The 25,576-nt window shown below is 35.1% G+C and overlaps 5 protein-coding genes across 7 annotated transcripts; 2 read left to right on the top strand and 3 right to left on the bottom strand.

Annotated features, from left to right (window-relative positions):
* Positions 1-4,525: 4,525 nt before the first annotated feature.
* LOC106364085 (protein BREAKING OF ASYMMETRY IN THE STOMATAL LINEAGE) lies at positions 4,526-6,446 on the top strand. The gene is made up of 5 exons (XM_013803725.3): positions 4,526-5,102; positions 5,184-5,542; positions 5,646-5,783; positions 6,047-6,138; positions 6,227-6,446. The coding sequence occupies exons 1-5, from the start codon at positions 5,015-5,017 to the stop codon at positions 6,333-6,335; spliced, it is 786 nt and encodes a 261-aa protein (XP_013659179.1). The 5' UTR covers positions 4,526-5,014; the 3' UTR covers positions 6,336-6,446.
* Positions 6,447-8,559: 2,113 nt separating this feature from the next.
* LOC106366060 (dof zinc finger protein DOF5.4-like) lies at positions 8,560-11,205 on the bottom strand. The gene is made up of 2 exons (XM_048739450.1): positions 10,227-11,205; positions 8,560-9,117 (listed from the first exon to the last, which is right to left on the bottom strand). The coding sequence occupies exon 1, from the start codon at positions 11,055-11,057 to the stop codon at positions 10,254-10,256; it is 804 nt and encodes a 267-aa protein (XP_048595407.1). The 5' UTR covers positions 11,058-11,205; the 3' UTR covers positions 8,560-9,117; positions 10,227-10,253.
* A 2,887-nt stretch (positions 11,206-14,092) lies between these two features.
* On the bottom strand, positions 14,093-17,596 carry LOC106364084 (basic leucine zipper 43-like). The gene is made up of 2 exons (XM_013803724.3): positions 15,180-17,596; positions 14,093-14,504 (listed from the first exon to the last, which is right to left on the bottom strand). Exons 1-2 carry the CDS (start codon positions 15,752-15,754, stop codon positions 14,474-14,476), a joined length of 606 nt encoding a protein of 201 aa, XP_013659178.2. The 5' UTR covers positions 15,755-17,596; the 3' UTR covers positions 14,093-14,473.
* Positions 17,597-17,708: 112 nt separating this feature from the next.
* Positions 17,709-23,407, bottom strand: LOC106366057 (G patch domain-containing protein TGH-like). 2 transcript variants are annotated; one of them, XM_013805608.3, is made up of 16 exons: positions 23,156-23,407; positions 22,690-22,780; positions 22,513-22,607; positions 22,192-22,295; positions 21,812-21,873; positions 21,597-21,665; positions 21,302-21,453; positions 20,982-21,057; positions 20,816-20,902; positions 20,612-20,686; positions 20,289-20,433; positions 19,645-20,134; positions 19,228-19,509; positions 19,029-19,157; positions 18,685-18,852; positions 17,709-18,596 (listed from the first exon to the last, which is right to left on the bottom strand). In XM_013805608.3, the coding sequence occupies exons 1-16, from the start codon at positions 23,288-23,290 to the stop codon at positions 17,901-17,903; spliced, it is 2,856 nt and encodes a 951-aa protein (XP_013661062.2). In that variant the 5' UTR covers positions 23,291-23,407; the 3' UTR covers positions 17,709-17,900. The 2 variants fall into 2 exon arrangements, with proteins under 2 accessions (XP_013661062.2, XP_013661063.2); XM_013805609.3 differs by having other exon boundaries at positions 20,612-20,683.
* Positions 23,408-23,432: 25 nt separating this feature from the next.
* On the top strand, positions 23,433-24,889 carry LOC106366058 (protein Dr1 homolog). Of its 2 annotated transcripts, none has more exons than XM_013805611.3 (6): positions 23,433-23,580; positions 23,671-23,734; positions 23,846-23,935; positions 24,016-24,110; positions 24,190-24,258; positions 24,349-24,889. In XM_013805611.3, the coding sequence occupies exons 2-6, from the start codon at positions 23,680-23,682 to the stop codon at positions 24,544-24,546; spliced, it is 507 nt and encodes a 168-aa protein (XP_013661065.1). In that variant the 5' UTR covers positions 23,433-23,580; positions 23,671-23,679; the 3' UTR covers positions 24,547-24,889. The 2 variants fall into 2 exon arrangements, with proteins under 2 accessions (XP_013661065.1, XP_013661064.1); XM_013805610.3 differs by having other exon boundaries at positions 23,436-23,580; positions 24,346-24,889.
* The last annotated feature ends 687 nt before the right edge of the window (positions 24,890-25,576 follow it).

The raw sequence follows: 25,576 nt of genomic DNA, 5'->3' as shown, positions 1-25,576 counted from the left end.
GTTATTTTTGCAATTGACTTTGAAATCTGTTATTTCGGACGACTGAAAGTTAAGTCGTCTACTATTGTTTGGTTAAAAAAAAAACTCCAAAAAAGCTAGACGACTTACATTTCAGTCGTCAGAGGTTAGTTTTGCATTTGACTGGATTATTTCAGAAGTTTGACTTTTTGGACGACTTACATTTCAGTCGTCTAGTGAAAATTAAAATAATAATATTTTTTTAAAAGTAGACGACTTACAGTTAAGTCGTCATAGGTTAGTTTTGCAATTGAAAAAAAAAACTTCAAAATTTAATTATATACAGACGACTTATAATTCAGTCGTCCACGAGACGACTGAAATGTAAGTCGTCCAGGATTTACGAGGTTTGACCAGAATCTCGGAAAAAAGTCCTGGACGACTTACAATTAAGTCGTCTGGTGGACGACTGAATTATAAGTCGTCTGTGTATAATTAAATCTTGAAGTTTTTTTTTTCAATTGCAAAACTAACCTATGACTACTTAATTGTAAGTCGTTTACTTTAAAAAAAATATTATTATTTTAATTTTCGCCAGACGACTGAAATGTAAGTCGTCTGGGGAAGTCAAACTTTTGAAATTATCCAGTCAAATGCAAAACTAACCTATGACGACTGAAATGTAAGTCGTCTAGGTTCTTTGGAATTTTTTTTGAAACCAAACAATAGTAGACGACTTAACTTTCAGTCGTCTCAGGTTACAGATTTCAAAGTCAATTGCAAAAATAACCTCTGCGTTGACCAGACGACTTCCAGGTAAGTCGTCTACTGCCAGACGACTGAAAGGTAAGTCGTCTACAGCGAGACGACTTCCCAAGTAAGTCGTCTGACGAACAGATCTGGAAAAAAACTCGATGTCATACCTTAAATTGGTGAGATAAGTTCCTTAGCATACATAAGGCTTCTCCAAGCACACAGAATCACAAACGAAAGTCACCCACCCATAATCGTTAGCTTCTATGACTTTATGAACCATAAAAATTTTAGAATCAAAATCTTGGGTTTTTTTAGCTCATTGTGGAGAGAAAGTGAGAGATATGTTGTGTTTAGTTCACAAGAATGGAAAAAGAAGAAGGGTAAATCGATTTTGGGAGCATTAAGAGCTTCAAATTGGTTGTTCATGGTGGTTGTGGTATTGATGACAATGGCAATCTTGTAATTACTTGAAGATGATGAGGGTGAGAGAGTAAAAATGTCATTTTCGAAAAAAAAAAAAAAAAAAAATTGATGGCATTTTCGTAAATTATATGAACTTGTGGGGTGAATAGGGCAAAACCAATTTTCAAAAAAAAAGGAGGTTAGTTTTGTGTTTGACTTTAAGTTGTAGGTCAATTTTGCAAAAATCCCAATATAGTTTGGGATAATATATAGTAATGATAAAAATGGATAAATGGAAGAAATATAGTGTCAAGAGAAGTAATCTAGTAATTAGCTAGTTATGACCAATATAGTATTCGAATTCTTTTTGAGTGAAATTAAATTAATAGACTCATAGTTTTACTTTTTTTAATAATTTTCCCTAAAAACATGATTGTCCAAATCAGCTATGGTCGTGATACATGTGCTTTGCTGTGGCCCCCTCTAACCTGAACCTTATGCACCTCATATTATTGAGAATGTGGTCCAATCGGAACAAAATCTTATAGTATTTAAAGTTATCACCAGCTAAATGAGGCTAACAAAATCATTTATTTAATATAACAAAGTAACAAACACTAATACATTGCTAAGAATATACGTATCATAATATTATTTTATATACAATCCAATTATAGACTAATGATCATGATATACGCTAGTATAAATCAAGATAATATATTTTTAAATTACTCGAATCAAAATTTCTGTCTACCTACTTTAAAGACATTTTAAAGAAAATTTACACCCATCTTTAATTTTGACAAAGACAAAATTCTGCTGCGACATATATGTATAAATATATCTTAGATATTTCAATTTAGTGAGCTTAAAACAAGAAGGTAACAAAATCGTTCACATTAAGCAAAACATGTATGAATTCTTATCAAGTACACACCCATTTACAACATAGTTGAATTCACCAACATATCACTTTTATAAAGTTGTAAACCCAAAATACTGAGTATATTAAGCTGAGGATCTTTTTGTAACAGTTAAAATGCTTCTAAATCCTAAATCTCCAACACAAAGTGACTGTTGTATTACATCTCGGCATTGCTAATCCCTGAAAAAACAAACTTCAGCTTGTATAGGAGAGTATTATCCCAGATGAAGATCAACATTACCGATGAAAGCTCTTTGCACTTAATCACTGAAGAACCCTACCCTATTTTTCTGTAAAAGTTTAATTTCTAATTTTGTTACTTGTAAAACTAATGACTTAACGAATTTCGTGGGGACTAGTCCCGACTATTCCATACGCTTGAGATATCCTCATGTTAAACAAAAAAAATGAAATAGAAGTAACAAATGTAGAGATATATAATCTTTTAACTTTCATATTATATTGTTTGTGGTAGAAATTAGAAGTTGAGGCATTAATTTATAGTTTACGTAATATTGAATTAAGAGAGATTGGATATCCGAAGTCAAATGGATCCGAAGATAAACGAACATATGTACACTTTACCTTATATTTCTAGTTTATTTATCTTATTTTATTCAAAATATTTATATTGATATTGTATATGGTTCAAAATCATATAATATACATATAATTGCGGACAAAATGATTTACTATTCATTTAAAATGCATCTCAAGCTTTTTGTTTCTTGCATTAACAAAAATTAGATTCAAATTCTCAAAACAACAACTAAATTAGTGTTTTTTTTATTTTCAACATTTTTTTTCAAACCTATTAATAGTTCAACTATTAAAATTTAAAAGCCTGTTAAGTTCATTGTAAAATTTTAAGTATAAGAAACTTGAGTAATGAGAAATTTAATTTCGTTTTTCAAAATCTTATATATCCGAAATAACAAACCCGAAATAAGAATACAAGAATCCGGCCCGATATGTAAAAATAACCAAACGGGTTATAAACCCCTAATATTGAAATATCCGATCTGAACTCGAACAGGTATCCAAATGCCCATATCAGTTTATATATATATATATATATAATATCATGTAATAAATATATGTAATAAATGTCAAGTTTGGATATTGTATATTACAGTTTTGGTTTCTCCGGTGAAATCCGTGCGTGTTCAGCAAAGTGCCTGAGTTCAAGTTACTTGCTTTAACAAATTTTATGTATCACTATTTTCGACGTTAAGAGAGAAAGTAAGAATTCTAAAAAGCTCACATGACTGATAAAGTTCAATATATAAATTAATGTAAAAAGGTGCATGTCCATCTTTAAAGTGGTGATGTACATGCACCTTTTTACATTAATATATATATATAATTATATATTTACAAAACAAAGTACAACAAACTTTGATAAATAAATTTGTACTTAAAACATGTATACAAAAGGAATAAATACAAAATCACTATATTATTAACCAACATTTGCATTCGAATGAAATGAATTAGAAAAAAAAACAGATAACAAAAAGTTAATCAATCAAATGTTCTTAAAAACATCATATTTTTTTTTATCGTTTATAATATATAGAACCATATTTTACTTATGTAATAATCTATATTTCAGAATCTGTATAATAATATTATAATTCTCATCTGAATCATGAAATAAGATTTTCGGACAGAAAAAAAAATCTTTACTAAACTTTGCAAAGTAACTTTGATGTGGGATGTATTTGCAAAATGTTTACAGGTAGGGAAACAAGTTGCATAGTTTTTTCCAAGTTTCAGGCTAATGTTTCTGAGAACACATTGTATTTGTATCAAGATATTTTTAATACAAGAACCTATTTTTTACAAATTTTATGCTATTTAATATTTATGAAACTTAATCGCGAAAAGAGCTTTTCTAATTACTTACGAATTTACAAAAAACAAATATTTTCTAGAATCAAGGTAACTAGCTAAATAACTCCATGCTAAAACCTACCAATTTGCCGGTCTATCGTTCGGCCGGACTATCCAGCCCAAGTCAATATTTTTTTTTTTAACGTTGGATATATTATGTTATTACAAACTTGGAAAAATATTACATATGATTAGACAGCCGACAATTCTACATGTTTTATGAAGATTCACGCTAACTACATCACCTGAACCGCCTTATCGAATTCATCCTTGACGGTACTTTTTACGCCATGCTGCAATTTTTTTATAAGCCGTTTTCACATTAATTTATATAATTCTGCTTTCTCCGGAAATCGAAACTCAGACTTCCTGGTATAAAAGCATTAATGAACTGAATTTTTGATCAAACCAGTGGACCAAATGAGCTTCCACAGTCCAAGTCAATATCTAGTAACAATCCAAACATTTTCAGCCCATCAATTTTTAGTCCAAACCTCACATCTTCAATATGAGACCCCACGGTCCCTAAGTGGCTCACGAATTTTGTTTTACTTTCTGCATGCTCATGAAATTAACCATTGTACTTGTAGTAGTGCATACAAAGAAGTAATCTAAAGTACATATCTTCTTTCAAAAACTCATCCATGTCTCTAGCCACCGTTCCATGCGTTATGCAGTCTTTTTGATCCACGGGAATTGAATGAAATAAATCTACAGATTTAAAATGAGAAAATGAAGTATACTGAATTTTTTTTCTGCAGTGTATATTAACTATGATAGCATTTATTTCCCAATTATTATAATTCCTAAAAAATAAGTTATTTCCATTTATTCCAATAGTATTAAATGCATTCATGTGTTACACATTGTAACCCCTTCCCCAATTCATGGCAATATATTTATTGTCTCCCAGTATTATTTTCAAATTTCAAATCATTCTCTTCTCCCTCATAATAAATCCCTCTTTATTCCTTCTGAATTTATTTTCTTGGTAAAGCCCAACACACACACAAAGAAAACCATTTTCTCGTGAAAAAGATCTAAGAGAAAGTCTCTTTCCACACAAAGAAAACACTCATGGCTTCACAATGGACAATACCAAAACTTGTTACTTGGAGAGTCAAAGATTGGGCCTCCTGTTTCTTGGCTTGCAAGATTCCTATAGGTCTTCCGCTTTATTCTATAATCGCTACTTTCACTTTTTAATAACTATTGTGTAAATTATCTCACTGATTGTATGTTTCAGACGTAGAGGAGGATGGAGTTGCTAACAACAGTAACACAACGAACAACAACACTCTAATGTTCAAGAGGACAAAGAGGAAGATTAAGAAGAAGAGGTCAGAGAGGAAGCTCAGTCTAAGCCCACCGGGGACACGTCATCATCATCATCTAAGAGGCAGCAGCAGCGTTTCTCCGACATCGTCGTCTCATAACCGGAGGTTGAGCTTGCCGCAGCCACCGGCCTCAGAAGAACCTGCAGGCTTCATAGTCTTTTGCTTCGACCGTGAGGATGGAGGTTTCGACGTTGTGAAAGAAGGGAAAGAAGAGAGGAAAGAGGTGGAATTGTCATCTGAAAAGTCACCGAGAACGGTACAGCGTAAGGTTCGTTGTCGGGTACATTGTTATTGGCTTAAAATCTTTTAACGCATCAATTTCATGTATAACACATTTTTTTTAATTTGTATTGCTTTTTGTTTTAAAACAGCTTATTTATGGAGACCAAGGGGTAGGTAAAGGAGAGAAGAATAACTCTCTGGAGATTATAGGGACAGAACAATATCATCAGGCCGATAAGACTACATGCCAAGAAACTGAAAATGTCTCTTGTGGTGTTCATGATCCGGTAATATTTTCTTTTAAGATGTTCCTGTTTTTTCTTTCCTTTTTTTTGGGTGACTAGTGGGTTCTAGGTCAGTAAGTCCATACATCTAATAGGCCAAGATCCAAACCATTTTAAATACACTCTCCTATTGAGAGAAGACCTACCTAACAAGACTTGAACATATGACTCCTTAGATACCTATTAGATAATTTAAAGTTATATCCATTAGGCAAGCTCCTTATTGGTGCTAGTGTTTCAAATTTAAATTTGTTCATTTGTTGCAGAAAAACGAGGAAGAAGAAGATATTGATGCATCTGATAAATCTACCGGGTCTACTCACTCAGATGAAGGAAGGGGATCGTTTGCATTTCCCATGTGAGTTTAAATAGCAACAAAAATGGGTTCAACGTTTTTTTGTTTGTTTTGTTTGGACTGAGTGCCCTGAACCGAAAATGTTATGCAGATTGGGAGTTGAGTGGATGGGGAGCCCTGTCCTGATGCCTACACCAGATGACTTGTCTCCTAAGAAACAAAAACCGATAGCTTTAGGGTTCCAATGCTGTAGATTCTAAAAAAAAAAATACAACTCTATAAGCTTTTATGAGATTCTTTTGTATCACTCTGTCTATGATAAAAAGAAACGCTATGAAAAGACCAAATAATCTACAATTTAGACTTGAACTCATATGTATTTTATCAAACTAACAAAAGGACCATAAGAACACCTTCAATGGTGTTCTCGGTGGCTCATAGGTAAACTATTTAGAATTTTTTATTATTATTTTTTGTCCGTTTAAAAAAAAACAAAATTAAAAACGGAACCAATCGCAGATCGCCACGTGTCGTGAAACCCGCAAATAGTGTAAGAATTCACTAACAATCAGTCCTTAATTAAGGGTTTTAAGTACCCAATCCTTAAAAAAATACCATGAGCCCCATCAAATATCTTAATATTATTTTGCTAAAAATTATAGTCCAAAATCCTCCATTAGAGGTGCTAGAAGTAAGACATCTCACTCTTCTCATCGGATCCTTGGAAGACGATTCCCTGAGCCTTTTTATTACAATTCATATCTATACCTCCATGCTTTTTCACTTGTCCACTTTGCAATATGTTTCAAAATCCATATTACTATATAGTTTGAACTTTGACGATACTACATAACAAGGTCTTAGTTTAAAAAATATATAATATAGGTTCCTAGGGAGCTATTATTCTCATATTACACGAATACAATGTCGTTTCAACAAGCAATGCAATAATATTGAACCACTGTTAACACGGTGTTCGGTAGGGAAGAAACAGATGGCAGCGTTAAGTAACAGCGCGCCGCTACATTTTGTAGCTTTAACCCATAAAGGTGATGGTCTTTACTTGGTAAGCTAGCTTTAAACCCTGGCAACTAGATTACCTTCTCTGCTTGATCTTTGTTTTTCTCTGCATAATGTGATGTTCCATTGATTACAACATGAAGTTGCCAGGGGCAGGGTTATGGTGGTTTTAGTGCGCTTGGACACTCGGTTTACGCTTGTGACGTTGTTCGTATAGACAAGCAATGTTCCTACAGCTCCTCGATAATATGCACTTGTGATTGCTCGATATCTTCAAATCACAAAATCAATCAACATTAGCTCTCTCTCACATGTGGCAGAATCATAGACGGACAGAAGAAAACAAGAGGCTTGTTAAATCGGTCCCTAATTACATTTTCACATAATTAAACATGAAGTTCTTTAGTGTAGTGTATGTATAAGACTCTTATTGCTAAGTAACCATCATAGACGTCATTTGTAGTATGCAGTACCATATACAAGGCACAAGTCCACAATCTTTACCGCTAAAACATTATTTTGTAATTTTTATGTTAAACAGTGTTTCCAAACCTTTTCATTCTCCAAAATTGTTTTTATGAGGAAAATGTTACAACGTAATATAGAATATTGTGTTATTCAACATTGTTTATTTTAATAGATGCGGAAACAATTTGTTTAGTTTGAGACAAAGATCATAGTAAGCTAAATTCGTATTCTAACTTGGGACCTTTCCGACTCTCTATTTTTGGATAGTAGGTAATATGCTAGTTGAACTATCGAAACCGTTACATGTGTTTTTGTGTATGGTTACTTAGGTATATAAGTGAATATAATAACAACCTAACCGAGGGTTGATATGCTCCGGGAGTGAGATCATTACTGGCGGGAGGAAAGATTGAAAATGTTGAAAGAGTGAAAATAGACAAAAGTTTAGAGCACTTGCATTGGCAAGCTCTTGATGAACTCTCATTTAAAAATTAAATAACTGAAAATTAAGAGAGAAGATAGTGGATCTCTCATTTGAAAGATTCTTTCCAATTCTAAAGAAACCAACTCTACACATGTTTAAAAATTATTGGCTTAAGTATTTTATTATATTAAAAATAATTATATACTAAAACTGTTAATTTTTTAGAATCCCACGTTGGTTTTTCCCACTAATGATGTCTTTAGTAGTATGGTTAGTAGTATGGTCAGGTGGTTAGTAAGACCTAAAAATGTGCTAAACTTTTTTCTGAGGTTCGAGTTTCTTTTTAAACAAAATTATAGTTATGTGGAAAATTTCAGTTTGGGTTTCGACCTAGGTAGTTTATCTATCAGTCTGGGATTAGCCGATAGGATATATAGACAAAAGAATTGAGTGGTATTATGATCAAATCTTATATGTCATGAAGATTTGAGGAATGGGTTGGAGAAACCTTCAATTAGTGAAAGAGAAATGTACTGTTATAGTACTAAAGAAAGATGCCAAAACAAAAAAAATTAGGAGCACAAAGATCTTCTAATTATGTCAAACGAGTCGATCAATGAAAAGTTACAATAGAAATCATGAAACTGTTAGCGAAAACATTAGGGAACATGGTGGAATCATAACCAACCCACAGACAATCCCAACCGCCCAACCCAACATTCCCGTTGTGTGTGAGATTTTACAACTTACGCACATGCCTTGATGGACCTACTCTCCTTCAAGTGTTTTTCCCTACAGTGACCACCACCTACCTAATGTGGACCCCTCATCAACATCATCACCATTGATTCGCGCTGTCACCGTTCCGATTCTAAGCGTTTAAGAGCTTTTACTAATCCAACGGCCCACAGTCGGTTTTTATTTAAACACACAAAGGATCCATCCGTACTCTTTCTTTCTCTCTCGGCTAAGATATTTGAAGTCTTCTTCGAGCAACGATTGGAGTTGGAGAAAACAACGAGCCGACCATTGATTTAAGTACGTCAGCCATTGACATTACGACATGGAAATGGGATCCACTTCAGCCATGTAGAATGCATGTCATGTCAAGCATGAGATCCGTGCCAACCCTAAAATTTTAAGGGATACAAAAAAATATTATTATAAAATCTAATTAAAATTTTTAAAAACAAATTACAGAGTTATATTCAATTTTAAATTTTTAAATATTTCATTTAACTGTATTCAGAATATCTACGAGACCAGGCACTTAACAACGTTGGTCCCATGCACAATCGCTAGTAGTCTATTTGCCAAGAACTGTTTAAAGGCGACGGCACGGCTCTCTCTAGTTTATGCGTACAATTCCCAAAAATTTCTATTCGCAACTGAAGAACAAGATATCCCTCACTCAAAAATTCTTTTCCCCTTTTACATCAACAAACCCAAGACTACTAGTTCAAATTAAATTTTATTAATTGGTTAATACTTTAATAGTAAGCTGTGAGGTAGAATCTTTAGTTTTTTTTATTCGGTTTTAAATTCGATATTATAAAGTGTCCAAAGATAAGATATGACTAGACATAGAGTTTCCGTATTGTTTATACAAAAAGAGCTAACAACATTCCATAAGTCTTTTTTAATATAAGTGTCTCACAAATACAGATAAATATTTTTTGAAAAGAAAAAAATATTAAATGGTATCTTAAATATTAAAATAATTTATTCAAAATATTTCTAATAAAATATTTTAAAATAATTGAAAAACTCATTCAATAAAATAATATGTATATTTGATCTTTATTTGTAAAATACTAATATAACAACCATTATAGATAATATGGCTTACTGAGGATTAATATCAAACCACCTGATCAGTGATCACACTCTCAAACGTCGACATATTATAACTAAACAAGAAAAATTACATAATCGTCAAAGGAACAAAATACAAGTTGTTATATGCACAATCAAGATATAACGTTAATTATTAATTATTAGACACATCAATGAAAAACATCTTAGAAAATCAAGATCTTATCAAACATACAACGATAAGTAAACCGAAGCAAAATTATAACCATGCCACATCTAAAAATTTGCACTCATAGGCTATTCCAAAAACTAAGAAACAAGAGGTATGTATATTTTATATTTTGGGAATATTCTTACAACCAGTCACATATATTGTATAACAAACACCCCGTTTTCAAACCCATTAAATACTTCAAAACTTTACCTTATATGTGTATAATATATTTGTGGATCAAAAAGAAGAGAAGCTGTCAGAATTGTGGAAGGTAAGATCATTCTGATCTTGGTGACTCCAGTATGCATGATCAGCGGTACTGGTTAGATCAAAGAGTGTTTGATCACCTCCACCACTTCCCCAATCCAACGGTTCAAATTCCATAGTGGGATCAACCTGAGCCGTTCGATCCTCAAACTGCTGCTGTACAGTATTACCTCCGAATCCAAACGGTGTCGTATCAATCGACAACGCGGTAAAACCACCCATCTCGAAAACTCCACCGTCAGATGAACCTTGTCCTAGCAACGTAGACCATTCTATCCCGTTTCCGTAGAGTTTAATATTATGCATATCAGCGCCCATAACGCCTTTTGCTGCAGCGGCAGTGGCGGCGCCGGCGGGGAGAGAAGAGCTCTCGCTGCTGCATGGTTTCTCCTCTCCGTCTTGTGCCATTGGTTTGTCGGCGGTGGAAGTTGACGATGATGACGGAGGCTGCTTAGACTTGGAACGTTTGGCTTTACGGCAACCACCTCCGACGGGAACGTTACGGAGGACGCCGCCTTTGGTCCAGTAACGACGGCAGTTTTTGCAAAAGTGTCGAGGCTGAGAGTGATTGTAGTTGTTGTAGTAACAGAACTTTGTGTTGAGAGAGTTGCAACGAGGACACTTGAGAGATTGGTGATGGTTAAGGATATTGTTCTGATGCACTCTCATCCTCCGATCTCCGCCTCCTCCGCCACCGAAAAACCTCCCTGTTCTTCCTCCTCCTCCTCCTCCTCCTCCTCCTCCGGTCATCGAGTAATCATGAATATCTTGCATTTTTCAAGAGAGGATAAGGAAACTTCTAAAGTTACAATAGAGAAAGAGAGAGAGAGGAAGTAAGCATGGGAACGGCTTTTGAAACTCTGACAACAAATCTTTCATATGTCTGAACAGGTATTGTTCTAATCAAATGTCCATTATGCCCTTATGATATTTTGTACTTCCTCAGTTTTGAAAAGATATTTTTTAATATTTTTTTTCTTGTTTCACAACATCTTATAAAAATTTTAAGTTGTAAACTTTTAATAAATATTAACTAAAATATTAAAATAATTCAATATTATTGATTCATAATTATAAACATGTATACTAAAATAAATAATATATTTATTATAATTTTTATTATATTTTTAATATGCATAAAATTATAGGAATTTTATATTTTATGAACTAAGGAATTATATTACCATCTTCTAACGTAGGAATATAATTCAGAAGGAGCTTCATGTCCAAATTTGACCCCATTAAATTACAACAATGTTATTAATATCTTTCGCATCAAAACGATTTGTTTTCTTAAATTTCCGATTTTTGTTTTTTATTTAAAGAAAAGAGTAGCATCAGAAGTTCAATGATTGATAAATTAGTGCTTGTACATCTCTTATTTTCACATCAAATCTCAACTTTTTTCTTAAGAAATGTTAATACATATATAAAAAATATATTATTGAAGGTACAACTGGTTGATTTATCTAGAGTAATATTTTACATTAGATCTAAAATTACTCTAAGTCCACTAAATTTTTACCAATTAAATACATTCTTAACCTTTTGTATTTGTGCTCGTTACTATTTTGAAAAAAAATGCACACTAACCAACTGATAGCTCGGTTGTAAGATTTTAGAAAAAGACATAAATTCGTTAATTATGGGTTCAAGTTTTACCGGGAGCTAAATTATCATTTGTTCAGCCAGGAGAGATTCGGTCATGGTTTACATCCCATATAAAAAAATCTGGATTGAGCTACTCATCGGTTTCAATTCCCTGATAAATTATTTGGTCCTCAACTTAGACACTGACAATTGCAAAAATTAAAAATAAATACACACTAACTGATCCCTTCTATGTGTCTCAGACTTAGTCCACGTACACGACGTTGATCGAATTGAACTATGTTGCTTGAACATGCTAGAATCATTTGTGATGTATACACAATATATCCAACATGAGTTGTAATGTGATTAAGAAAGTATTGGAATCTTACTTTGCGTGTGGAATTGAAACATGACATAAGCAGGTGTTTTCTGACGAAGCTTCTTTGGGGATTTGAAGTTTTGTATAGGTTTTGATGAAATTACTTTCATTGTTTTCAAAGACTTGTATTAGGATTTTAGTGGAGGCAGTGTAAAATAAAGCCGACAAGTCGTTGCTTGTAACATCTAATTTATACTAGCATCTAACTTTGTTGTTGTGTGTTTAAGGTTTGACTACTGAATTAAAACGTTTGTATCGCTTTCAGATGTACAAATAATTCAATGTTGAATGGTAATTTTAACAATTGACATATTAGTATAACAGTCCACAGCTAATAAATTACTTCATAAAATGTTTTAGCTCAAAACATTAATAATATCAATATTTTTCTTTCCATAATAGAAATCAAACCATCCACAGAGTAGTTTATAGTTGATTTGATTGACTTGTTCTTAAGTTACTACAGAGGTTTTGAACCCAAAAAAAAAAACTACAGCAGCAAGTGCATTTACCTTAACCTTCTTAATTCACAAATTGATTAAAATTTTAAATTACTAATATCGATCACAATTAACCTATTTTGCATCAACCACTTTTACTATCCCTAAATATCATCTATATATAACTGTTCTTCACTCTTTTACCGTGTAATTTTTTTTTTGTATATTACAATCAAATTCAATGCTTCATCCAGTTCTAGTTTTAATTAACACGTTATTTAATTTGGATTTCCTTTTGTGTTAGCTTAACAAACTTAGCCTAATAATAGTGAGGCAAGTTTTTTTGTACTGGAAGTAATATAGGCGGTTGATAAGGATTAGATCACATGTGGAGGGCTGAGAAAGAAGAGTTGTTGATATCCACATACATGGGATTGTCAACTTGTCGGTCACTCCACTTTATCTGCTGATTCAAAGAGCTCTGCAGTCTGTTCCAGTGGTTCCTATTATGCTACGTCATCGTACTCCTCTACAGTTAATAAACTATTTGGGTATGCAAATGTAGAGTATGTGTACAAAATCTAGTACTTGTAATCGCAACTATTTTTGTACATTCTATATTTTTCACCTAACTACAGTGAACTGAAATCGAGAAATATGTTTCACGCTATGATTGAATTTGAACTTACACCTTCCGTTGAAATAGCTCATGGTTCATAACATTTGGATGGTGTACGAATATTTTTAAAAAATTTAAATTAATTGATCCACATGTTCTAATGGAAATAGCAAAAAGGACCACGAATGTGGGTAAGCAAATGTCGGGTGCAAAATGCAAACTGCAAACACGACTATTGTGACATGTATAATCCAGTGATCATCGCTCATATAGTCATATGCCACCTACGGTATGAGTTTTGTTATTATTGGCGTTATCGATGCAAGACGTAGACTGATGAGAAATATATAGGAATGAACTATCGATTTATGTTAAGCACTGAAAGCTATATAATTTTTTGTGTGGCAAAGCTATATATGATCTACTAACAGTATGTAAAAATAAACACTAAACGACGCGGCGTCAGTGAGTTGAGTGGGTAGGTCACCATCGAGATCGCAATTCTCAGTGTCCAGCCGTCAGTGGTCGGTTGAGATCGAAACGTCTTGTAAGGCCCATAGGCCCCAGCTCGTTATACTATCACACATCTGTCACGTGATTCTTGGGCCCATCAGGCCCATCTCACCGCTCTCATCTCTCCTACTGCTACATTAACGCACACATACTAACATACATACGAATACATACCGTGCAGAGTAGATTTGTGTGCGTGTGTGTGTATTGGCTGGATAATATATTGTGGTACGTGTGATTTGGATAGATTTATAAGATGGCTTTAGAATATGAAAGTTCTTGCAATCATGGAAACATTATGGCTATATGATTCGTTACATTCAAAAGAGTGGTAAACGTTGCACTGTATACTATAGCTACTCATTCACGTAAGGCCCAACTCAATCTGTCGTCAGTTTAGGAGCATGATTACACTAAAATCAATGTAGGATACGTAATTGCTTCCTTCTTTTTTTGCTCGAATTTCATGAACGTTTAATTTCATCTATTGGATGCTATTTTTTATTTCGTTTTTCTCAGTGAATATTTATGAGGAGAGAACAACAATAGATGGTGAAACCATAACGTCAAGCAAGTAAACATCAAAGAAATACTTTTGTCTTTGGGTTTTAGTTGGCTAAAACTTTCAGGTGCGTTGCACGCGTTTCTATGCAGACCCGGCTATCTCTGTACAATGCCTTAATCAAGAAGATGAAAGCACTTTCAGAACAAGGCTAGATTATCCTCAAATGAGCTTTATTTTTATAGAAATAAAAGATAGCAATTGAAATAACTCATGAGATTTTTATTCATAAGCAACTAAAAATAAAGGAAAGACAAGACTTGAATTGTCACCAAGACCTGAAAATGTAACAATTCACATATATGTTTAAAATGAAGAATGAGAGTTGATTTATGGCAACCCTCAAATATACATCATTTATTCAGATACCAATCATATTTATAGTATTTTATTAATCTTATCGAATGAAACCCTATTAGCCATTGGTTTGATAACTTTCCTTTGGGCTTCTGTCTAATAGAAGAAGAGTGTAGTTTCAGCTACTGGAGAGATAACAATCCCATGGTAGAATCTCCAATGGAGGTATCGGTACAAAGAAGAAGAATTGTTGATGTAGGAAAGGACCATAGTTACCTTTTTTTTGGTTTTTGGTGTTAACAGTGTTTTATTCAACCTTTTGCTTAAAAGTTTGATTTTCTTTATAGACCAAGAATATGATACGCAATTTCGGTGAAACTAGTAGATTTGCATTGTTTGTATCTTTTATATACGTAATTGCTAGTGTAGTAACATTACATGTATAATATAGCACACTAAGAACTAGAAGATTGGAACATGATACTTTCTTTACCTGCCAAAGAAAGTGTTGGTCCGGTTCGATGTCTCTCCTCTGAGATGATTCGCGTCGCGGTCATTGATGCTGCCGTCTACATTTCTCATAGGTATTAGCATTTCTGCCATGAGCAAGTGAAAGGAATTGACTTTCTCCTTCAGGTGTGAGTTCTCTTGTATGATCTGGTGGTTACTTTCCAACAAATTAATGACTTTCTCAGACAAGTTATGATTCAAAACCATGAGCTGCTCCACTTGTTGCTGCAGCTCTTCTATCTGCTTCTTCTTCCGCATACGAGACCTTCTTGCAGATTCTCGGTTAGAGACCACTCTTCTTGCCCTTCTTTCGTCTGGATCAAGACCCTCTCTGTGGCAAAAGGGTTCTCCATTTGGGTCTAAGTGATCAGAGCGGTTGTTGTTGCTGCGGGTCGACAAGTTTGGTGATATAGACTGCAAATGGACATGGAAGTTAGGGTTTTGTAGAAATGACGAGTTGAAATGATCGTCCTGTGGTGGCATTCCTTCAAGAATATCGAAACAATGATGTGAGCGATGGGGACTAGACTCCATGTTAGGTTTTAGATGTCTTATCATCAAAGTGGAAGAGAGAGAGAGAGAGAGAGAGAGAGAGAGAGAGAGAGAGAGAGAGAGAGAGAGAGAGAGAGAGAGAGAGAGAGAGAGAGATAAAGATTAGTGTAGGCTTAAATTAATTAAGATGTTAGACGATATTTAATGGCAAACAAATTTACTTGCATGAAGACAACTTGTACTCACATCTTTGGTGGGTTTCTCTTTAGCATTTGAAACACTCCACTAACTAACTTCTTCTCTCTAGTGATACTTTTTGACAAAATCTAAACATCTTGGTCAAGGATTAATATCTTTTATGGCTTCTTTTGTTTTTAAATTCAATGTTTCGTGTTATTAGTATTTTTACCATGAGGGTTGGTGGATGCTAACTTGCACGTATTTAGCTATCTACATTCACAATTTTACTTTTAAAATATATTCGTCGATTTAGAAAATTCTAGGGCTGGTGTAGTTTCTTTAAAAGTATACAAAAATAAAATGGAAATCGATTCAAGATGATGTACCATTAGTGAATTAATCAAAGTGGCCTACCTACTTGAACAATGGTAATACAAATGTAAAATTGTGAATCATATAATAAGAAAAGAATGACCAAAGTAAACACAAACTACTATAAAGTCAAAAGACATTAATTAATGCATCGTTTTCAGACTGATATTGAGGGATAAACTTGAATTTCGAGGCTAAATAAAGCAGACACCAAACACATTAAAAAGAGATTGTGATGGTTAACAGCTTTGAAACTTGAAAGGGTATGCCAAAATGTAATTAGCGTAACGGAGAGGCAATGTCTTGTTTCCAGAAATGGACAATGGGCCTCTTTTCTGCAAGTTACGTCTGAACCAACCTGAACCCATTGAAGCTCTATCCAGCTCACGTCACAGTCAGGATCCTTACCAGATGTACAAATGCAGATTACATAGTATCCAAAAAAAATGATGATATTATAAGTTGTTAACGTTGAGCTGGTTTCTACACGTTACACAAATGGCCACATTTGGACTCAACAAAGGTGTGTCTGTACTTGAAACTCAATCCAACACTTGTATAGTTGTATATATATATGTCATCAATGATAGTCTCTGTACTTGAAACTCAATTCAGCACTAGTATACACAGATAGGTTCGGCGATAACATAGCAATGGATGGTCTTGGACGACGTGTCTTGCCAACGGAATAGGTGGTAAGCCAAGACATTGATATAATGATATAGGAATAGTGATATAGGAAAAGGTATAAGGTCTATTCTTTTTGTTAGTATTTGACTTTGTTAATCAAATGATTTCAAATTACAAGTACATAAGTTAATTAATCTAATATATACAGATTAAAAATGCTGTGTCGTAGAAAATATTACAAATGCTGATTTTTTTTCTCTTAAGTTTACAAAATGTGCTGGTTATAGTTATTTTATGTCGTATAGCTTAGTCATTTTCAAGTACTGTCTCCATTTCATCATGCAGTTCATGTTTTTTTTATAGTGCAAGTTAATATGTGCAACAAAAAAAAAAAAGTTAAGGTGCAAGTTTTGTTAGAGATATATTCATATACTTTCATACTATTATCATCCATACAAAAAAATATTTTCAAATAATCTAATGAAATATATAGATTAAATTTAAATATATAAAATTAAATCAATACAACATTATAATCAAATGTTTCACTTACTTTAAAATATAAATATTTAATAAACAGAACTTTAAATGTTTTAAAATTTGATAAAATTATGAGTTAATAAAATTTTATAATCTAACATTATTAATTTATTTATTTATTTAAAAATGTATATTTCATAATTCATACATAGCAGTCTAGCTAATTCGAAACCCTCTAGAAGCACTAGAGGCTTTAGACATGAAGAAAATGGTTTGAACTGTTTTGAAAATTCAATGTTCTACTAGTTTAATTAATTAAAAGGATATGGATAATCCGACTTAACGACGAAACCTACGATGCCTGCTTATATGTATGTAATGTAATTAAAGATTTATCCAGTACAAGTCTAATAGAATCAGCTCATACAAACTAAGCTCATCATTTGCTATATAACCTGACCATCAAAACAGTGTAGATATTGCATAACTCAATTCTATAGTGTTTCAATGTTCACAATAAAAATGTATGCAAGTGTGCTCCCATCTGGTTTCAGTCTCTGTGTCTCCGCTTCTCCAGCCTTGACTCTTTCCGGTCTTCGTCCATGCTGTACCGTGAAGAAGAGTCATTGGTCTTGTAATGCTTTGTATGATGCTTCTTGTGGCTACTTCTCTTCTCTCTAGAAGATTCTCTCCTCTTTCTTCTTGATCTTGAGCTTCGTTTATCTCTGCTGTGGTAGTCACTTGACGAATCGCTCTCTGTATCATTGTTTCTATGTCTATCCTTCTTGGAACGTTTTCTCCTCCGTTCATCTCCTGAGGAATCACTTGAGGATAGATCGTTTCTTGGCGACTCCTCTCTCTTTTTTGTACTCTTTTCTTCACCACTCCAGTTTCTTGGCGACTTCTCTCTCTTTTTTGTATCAGTTTCTTCTTCAGACCTGAGTTTGAGGCCGCTCGTCTTCTCCTCTGGTTTTTCTTTCGTTGCAGGTCTTCTCTCAGAAGCTGCATCGGATTTGCGTTTGGACTTGTTATCTTCTTCCATTGGCTTGGTTCCTTCCGGGTACGTGACATCAGAAGGTACTTCGAAACCCAGTTCTTTCCCTAGAGATTCTAGAAAATCACCAGCTATGAGTCGGTTTAATGTGGTTGCAGCAGCTGCTTCATTCTTCTTTTCTTGACCCTCTTGTCTCTTTCCATTCATAGGTTGTTGTTCTTCATCATCTTCAGAATCATCAGAGAAAATGGCCTACAAGTGAACATAACCGGATATTAATCGACTGAAAATATCAAATTACGTTGGCATAAAATTTCTCAGACCAAGACACCCTTCTTACCTTGTAAAGATCAACAGGTCTCTCCACATTCTCCACTTGTACCTCAACTTCTGGCTCTACTACTGTTGTCTCTTTCTTAGGTTCTTGTAGATCAGATACAGCTTTAACTGTATCTGGCAAGAATATGAGAGAATCCATTTTGTTTCTTGCTCGCGGAGCAGTTCCGGGCTGTAAATTAAAGGGAAAATGTATAAGACTGGCTCAAGCACTACATTTTAGGCATAAGAAGGAACATGACGCTGAAATTTGAATAGTGTACCCTTGTAGGGATCCTTTCAGGTGTTAAAAGAATGTACGGTTTAAATAACATTCCAGGAAGGAGAAGCAAGGAACCAGTTATTTACCTTTCCCATGAAAGGATCAGGAAGGTCAAATCGTTTGCACAGAAGAGGTGCAGGACGCCATTGGAACTCTTCCCTTTTAGGGTATGTCTTACTTGATTTCATGTCTACTACTCCAGTGTCTTTAATTTGCTGTTAAAATAAAAAGTTTTAACATATGTATGAGCATAGAATAACTACAATGAAGATAGTGTATACATACCTCTGTTCCACCAGAAGTAAATTGCAGCCCTCCTGCAAGAAAGTCGACAGGCCGTTCAGTAGCTCGTCTGACCTCCTTGTAAGCTTTCCCTTTCTCAATGGCCTCAGCTGCAGCCTCAAAGTCCAGCCTCTCTTGAGCACGAGCTGATTCCGACATCCTGTTAAAACTATTGGAATCTGTTGTACGTAACCCTCCTTTGTATTTCTCCTTGAGAAACTGCTCAAATCTTTCTTGTTTTGCCGGGTCATCTTTGAAGGGCTTGACAGCATCGGCTGCCTCTTGCTATTTCAAGGAGAGAAAGAGCAAAACAGATCTAGAATGTTAGTGCAACGGAAACAAAGGCAGATCACTTCATTGAAACACATATACCAAGTTGATCAGGCTAAAATTATTTAAGGTGTAAAGTTGTTTACTTACAGATGAAGCAGATTTGGTGAATGTGTCAGAGAGATTGGTGGGGAACTGGAAGGATCCTCCAGAAGAAGCAGAGGTTTCAGTTTCTTTCAAACTTTTCTGCAATGGCCTTTCTCCTAATAAGCTACCACGCTTTTCTGCAGTCATTTTCTCAACGCTTGGAGGGACCTTAACATCTAATTGCAGATTACTTTGATCACCGCGCTTTTGTTGCTCCTCCCACAGTCTTCTTACATAGTAGTCCTGACCGCTACCTCCCCGAAGAAAATCAAACAGCTGATTTGATTCGTTCTTCTCTCTAGAAAGATCCTCGTACAGTTTCCCGCAGCGGGAAACAAATGTTGCAAAGCCATCGATCAGAAGTTTCAGATTCTTATCTTCAGGGGGAGGAACGTCTGGAGGAGGAACAGCAGTTGGCTTAGTTTCAGCCTCCCGAGGACCAAGAAACTTATGCCGTGCCACAAAGTCCTTTGGGATTTTCGGAGGATCAAATCTAGAAAAATATAGAAAAATAAAACAAAATGATGTGAATTAGAGAGAGTATCATGCAAATGAAATTAAACAGTTGTAATCAGAAATTTCCGAGAGCAAGAGCTCCAGTGGACATGGAATTGTGTGATGAAATTGAGTTAAAACTATTGTTATACCTCTCCACACTGTAGTCAGAATTCGAAGCAGCTCCAAAACCTGGCAGAACGTTATGCTCTTTTGAGGTTAACCTCAGTGTATTATCATTGTGCGGTCTTACTGGCTGTTCATCTTCTATGACATAAGTCTGATTAAAGTCATAACCTGAAAGAATTCAAAGATTATTGTAGCATTAACACTTTGTATAACCAAAATAATTTACTTTGACCGACAATGGTTTGTTTTCTTGGGAATCAGAGAAATAGTTCAAACCCCATAAAGATACGGATGCTTATATAACAAAGAACAACCATGATTAGGGAAATAGCCATTATGTCCTTACCAGCATAGACATCTTCATCCTCGACATCAAGCTCCTCAAGTGCGCCAATGCCAAAACCAGGACCGATCTTTCCTGCTGATTGTTCAAGCCATATTAGAAGCGACCAAAAGCTGGCATAGAGATATGCAGTAGAGGATGTACGTGTCTTAAAGCAAAGAAGAGGAAAGAATAATAAATGGTGAGTCAAGAATGAAAAGATCTTACTGTTAGGTCCGAAAAGACTTTCCTTCATTGACAATGGTTTTCTGTAGCCAGCCTCCTTACCGGCAGACAAGCGAGATCTTTTATTTTCTGTAATTCAGAAAAAAATGCAAGTCAATGACAAGAATGCTCTGACAGCAAAAACATCATAAAAGTCCAAACTAGATACCTCTAAACTCAGGAGCATGCTTAAAAGGATCATATCCTAAACCATGCAGGTCCTGCTTCGGATTGAGAACATATACCTGCAACAGATAGTGAAGGAACAAAGAAAATCATCAGAATCAATGTCTCTGTGGGTAATATCTAAAGAACTTCTGCAGCAGATTAGTAGTTGTATTTACAGTCCTACATTTATTCTGAAACGAAACTAAGACTGCAAATTACAAGGAAAATATGAATTGTAGATGTATAACAGCAATAGCAATTACAATCAACAGCATAAAGCTCGTTTGCAAAGAGAAACTAGAAAGTAGAAAGTTGACTCACAGGGGTTGTTTCAGAAAATTTAGTATCTTCATTAATCTGTGGATCCAAAGAAGTTTTCACTTCAGTCTCCAAAACCAGTGAGTCCGAAGATTCCTTAGTATTCTCATCAGCGGAGAAGGCTAAAAATGCTTTTCTAGCTTCCCTGCGAGCATCTGCACCGTACAAAAGAGAGACATGTTAAAAACATGGATTAACAAATTCAAAGTACAGATTTAGGAGTAGAGTAAAATCAATAAAACAAAAAGCAGAGCACAAATGAAATTTATGGATCGATGAATGTTAAAAAAATTCAAACCTGAACCAGCACGCACATCCTTTATTGAATGACCACGCCGCCATCCCATCTTCAACAAAAGTTTGACACCTGAAACAAAAGAAAGAAGCATATGCGTGAGATCACCAGCAATGCATTGGAGAAGATAAAGAGAAGCAAAAAAGGCTATCATCATGGTTTTGATCTCCTTGCTTGGTGGAGTTTTCCAAAATATTAAAGAGGCTTTCAAAACTAACCAATTGATTCCGAAACTGGCGCAATAAGTTCGTCATGCACTGGGCCAGGAATGGCTGATGGCCTGTGATACAGTAAAAAAAAATTGTTACAAACTTCATAGCCAACTCAAATGAAGAAAAAGAACCTTAAGTTATAGCAACTTCTAGATTCTTATCTAAATTAGATTATCACACAATGTCTAAAACATCACTGCTCATGCCAAAGCAAAAAGAAGCAGCCTTGAAAAAAAAAACAGCTTAAACATAGCTCCTAAGCAATCTACAGATGATTGTAACGTGTACAAGAAAGAGCGGGAAATCCGATGTACACTTGAATTCTGATCAGGCTACAACAACGCATGAAAAGCATTAAGGAATATGACACAAGAGTATATAGGGACCTTTCATGATGTTCTTTCTCAGCTTGCTTGCGAGAATGTTCGGCTGCTGTAAATCCAAATGTGTCAAATTGTGAGCTCGCAGACAATGATTGTCCCTCCAACTCCTGAAATACAAAGGCAATTAGAGTGGCTTAACATCGTTCCAAACAATGAACATCTTCCACAGAGAAAAAATAAAATTACCCACTTTCCATGTTACCATTGAGAAGTGTCACAGCAGGATTATGCAATACACGGTAATCAAACTTTAACGAGCTTAGTCACTAATGAGTTGAAATAAAGCTTTAAAGAATCTAACAAGGAAAACAATATAAAACATACCGCCTTTTCATCTTCATCAAGGAAGTCTGATATATTCTGCTTTCTCGCTCCAGCTCTGTTCTTCCTTGACGACGTAAACGACTGTGGAGCCCAGCCTGAAATTCAACTCAGACTGTAAACAGCAAAGTACAGATAAAAAATCTAATCTAAGCACATCCAAGTAGTTTAAAACTCTACCCTCTTTTGACCCCACTGTATTGTAATACCCAGCAGAATATCCACCAGTAAATGCTCCATGGAACCTTCTCCGACCTTCTTCATCAGTCACCTGGATCATGTACAAGTTCAGAAGTCAGCAGCTTCCCACAGAACGTTACAATATATACAAACTGACGTTATTACAAGTAATGTAGTAAAACAATATCATGGTGGAAATCTAAAGATGATCAATCTATATATACATTAATGTGTGAGAGAAACACACAGAAAATACCAAAACCTCAGCTACAAATCAATCTCCGGTTCTCAGTACTCTACCAGCTACAGTAAACCGGAAAGTCTAGAGTAATCTTTCTTCCCTATACAGTAAGTTAAAATCTCAGAAACAGGCTGCAACGATCATGGACACAAAGCGACTCGCGCTGCTTGATTCCTCAGTTCATCAGCAACTAAACAGACGAGTAGAAGAATCAAAGTAATTCACCTCTTGCTTCCAAGCAGGGAGAGTTCTCAGGTTTCCCGAAGCTCCCGCGACTGCTTTCTTCTTCCGGCTACCGATCTCTTCCTCTCGCTCTATCGGCGTCCCGTGAAACACGAAATCATCCTCCTCTAGCCCCATGCTCTCTCTTCCACCACCGAGGAGAAACACCAATCCCAGAATCTCAAGACTCTCCGGAGACGATGAAGAAGATATGGGCCTAGTTTGGGTTGATTTCTCGGCCCATTTAGGTTTTCGATTTTATTTATAAAAATTAATTCCCGTTTCTATTAAATCACTAAAACTATCTCCACGCGCCTTCGAGTGGGACTCACGCGCATCTGCGTTCTCCGTTTTACCCTAATCGCCTCCGATAAGATCTCGCCGCGACTCGTCTATTTAGCGATTCGTTCCGTGTCGACTCAGTTACGGTGAGTCCGATCATCCCTATCTATATATCCTCATAAGCGAATCCGTCGTGTACGAATAGGTTTAGCTTGAAGCTCGATTGATTTCTGCAGATTTAAGCAATGGATCCGATGGATATAGTCGGCAAATCCAAAGAAGACGCTTCGCTTCCTAAAGGTTAGCGTTTCGATTCCACTGTTACGCTCATCGATCACTAGCTTTGTGAATCTAGCTCGATTAGCTTGAGAAACTATGAGTATATATGTTCGATGTGTTGTTTGATTTCAGCTACGATGACTAAGATTATAAAGGAGATGTTACCACCTGATGTTCGTGTTGCTAGAGACGCTCAAGATCTTCTTATCGAGTGTTGTGTAGGTATAAAGATCTATAGACTTCTTCTTGTTACTATCTACTTGGAGGAAGAGTTTTGATTGTGTTTTGTTTTGGTTTTGCAGAGTTTATAAATCTTGTGTCTTCAGAATCTAATGAGGTTTGTAACAAAGAGGATAGAAGAACGATTGCTCCTGAGCATGTTCTCAAGGCGTTACAGGTTTAAAAGTCTTCTCCTTTGTGCATCCTTTACCAAACAAAAAAAAAAGCACAAAGACGTGAACTTTGAAATGAAACAGGTTCTGGGTTTTGGAGAATATATAGAGGAAGTCTATGCTGCTTATGAGCAACATAAGTATGAAACCATGGTAATAATACTTCTCTTGATACTTGGAAGATGAAGTAGAAACCCTTTTAACATATAAAACTTTCTCTTTCGTTTGTAAATTATGTAGCAGGACACACAGAGAAGTGTGAAATGCAACAGCGGAGCTCAGATGACTGAGGAGGAAGCTGCAGCTGAGCAGCAACGTATGTTTGCTGAAGCGCGTGCGAGAATGAACGGAGGTGCTCCGGTTCCTCAACCGCAACATCCTGAAACCGAACATCCTGAGTCTGACCATCCCGAAACCGACCAGAGAAGTCTGCAAAGCTAATTGGAACCTTAAGGCTTTCTTCGCATCATCGATAGGCAAAAAATAAAAATGAAAAGAGCATCCTTTTTAACGTTCCTTTGTAAGTGCAAATGCATATGCTCTTAGTCTTAGAATAATATAAGTTAGTGTTTTATGATCTGGAAACACTTGTGATTCAGATGTAGTTAGTAAGCATTTTCTTGTTTTGTGTTACTTCTATCCCGAGTACATATGGTGGATCCGATTTAATGAGTTTACGGAGGGAGTTTTATCCAATTCCTAATGTTTCTAGATTGGATGGTGTTTAGTGATTAAGTGTAATTGTACCACTAATAAGAAGCTAATAAACCACGATTTGTATACATTATGGATGATTGTGTTTAGTGATTTGGTTAACAAGCAATGTTAAAAAAATCGTTAGCGGTAGTAAGTGTATGCGATGGTAGACTGATTTTCTAAATATCATTTTGAGGAAAAGTTTCATTTACTGATGATTTGTTGATGTGTAAACCGATTTTTATAACACTGATGATTCAATGTGATACAGTTGATCAGATATGATTAGATTGGTTGAATCGTATATCTTAGTACGGTCAATGTATCTTTATGTAAATCCAGAACTTTAGACATGTAAACAACTATCGACGAGGTTTGAAATAAATAATAGACATGTTACCACTTTCGTATATTTAAATATTTCATGATATAGTGACTTTGTAGTCTTACTCAATTATTTGTTCGTATGTTTTTGTCTTTTTACATTTACGAATAGACATGTTTTACCACTTTCTTACTAAAATGATTTTTTTTTTTAAAGAACTGATGAATGATGACATCATTGAAACATATAAAGCATAGGGTGTCATGTGTGATTCGGATGAATTGGAGAAGGGGCAAGGTACTTGGTTACTAGGACCATCACCGGAAGTAACGTGTCAGTTCACAGGCCACGGTTTACTCTGCACCCGACAACAACGAGAACCACAACGGAGCTATCTCCATTTATGACGTCTACAACCAACTATATATAACTTCATATTCATTTTTTGTT

Source organism: Brassica napus, chromosome A9, assembly GCF_020379485.1.
Source record: "Brassica napus cultivar Da-Ae chromosome A9, Da-Ae, whole genome shotgun sequence".
NCBI lineage: Eukaryota > Viridiplantae > Streptophyta > Magnoliopsida > Brassicales > Brassicaceae > Brassica > Brassica napus.
This window is presented reverse-complemented; position numbering and strand designations above follow the sequence as displayed.

Excerpts from the sequence above, each read along its gene's own strand:
- LOC106366058 (XM_013805610.3), top strand. The coding sequence starts at position 23,680 with ATGGATCCGATGGATATAGTCGGCAAATCCAAAGAAGACGCTTCGCTT. Across the intron at positions 23,936-24,015 it reads TCTTATCGAGTGTTGTGTAG|AGTTTATAAATCTTGTGTCT; the intron begins GTATAAAGATCT and ends TTGGTTTTGCAG. Across the intron at positions 24,259-24,345 it reads AACATAAGTATGAAACCATG|CAGGACACACAGAGAAGTGT; the intron begins GTAATAATACTT and ends TAAATTATGTAG.
- LOC106366060 (XM_048739450.1), bottom strand. The coding sequence starts at position 11,057 with ATGCAAGATATTCATGATTACTCGATGACCGGAGGAGGAGGAGGAGGA.
- LOC106364084 (XM_013803724.3), bottom strand. The coding sequence starts at position 15,754 with ATGATAAGACATCTAAAACCTAACATGGAGTCTAGTCCCCATCGCTCA. Across the intron at positions 14,505-15,179 it reads ACCAACACTTTCTTTGGCAG|GCATTGTACAGAGATAGCCG; the intron begins GTAAAGAAAGTA and ends TTCTTGATTAAG.
- LOC106364085 (XM_013803725.3), top strand. The coding sequence starts at position 5,015 with ATGGCTTCACAATGGACAATACCAAAACTTGTTACTTGGAGAGTCAAA. Across the intron at positions 5,784-6,046 it reads CTTGTGGTGTTCATGATCCG|AAAAACGAGGAAGAAGAAGA; the intron begins GTAATATTTTCT and ends CATTTGTTGCAG. Across the intron at positions 6,139-6,226 it reads GGATCGTTTGCATTTCCCAT|ATTGGGAGTTGAGTGGATGG; the intron begins GTGAGTTTAAAT and ends AATGTTATGCAG.
- LOC106366057 (XM_013805608.3), bottom strand. The coding sequence starts at position 23,290 with ATGGGGCTAGAGGAGGATGATTTCGTGTTTCACGGGACGCCGATAGAG. Across the intron at positions 21,666-21,811 it reads GCCAGTTTCGGAATCAATTG|GTGTCAAACTTTTGTTGAAG; the intron begins GTTAGTTTTGAA and ends CTTTTGTTTCAG. Across the intron at positions 21,058-21,301 it reads AATTTTCTGAAACAACCCCT|GTATATGTTCTCAATCCGAA; the intron begins GTGAGTCAACTT and ends TATCTGTTGCAG.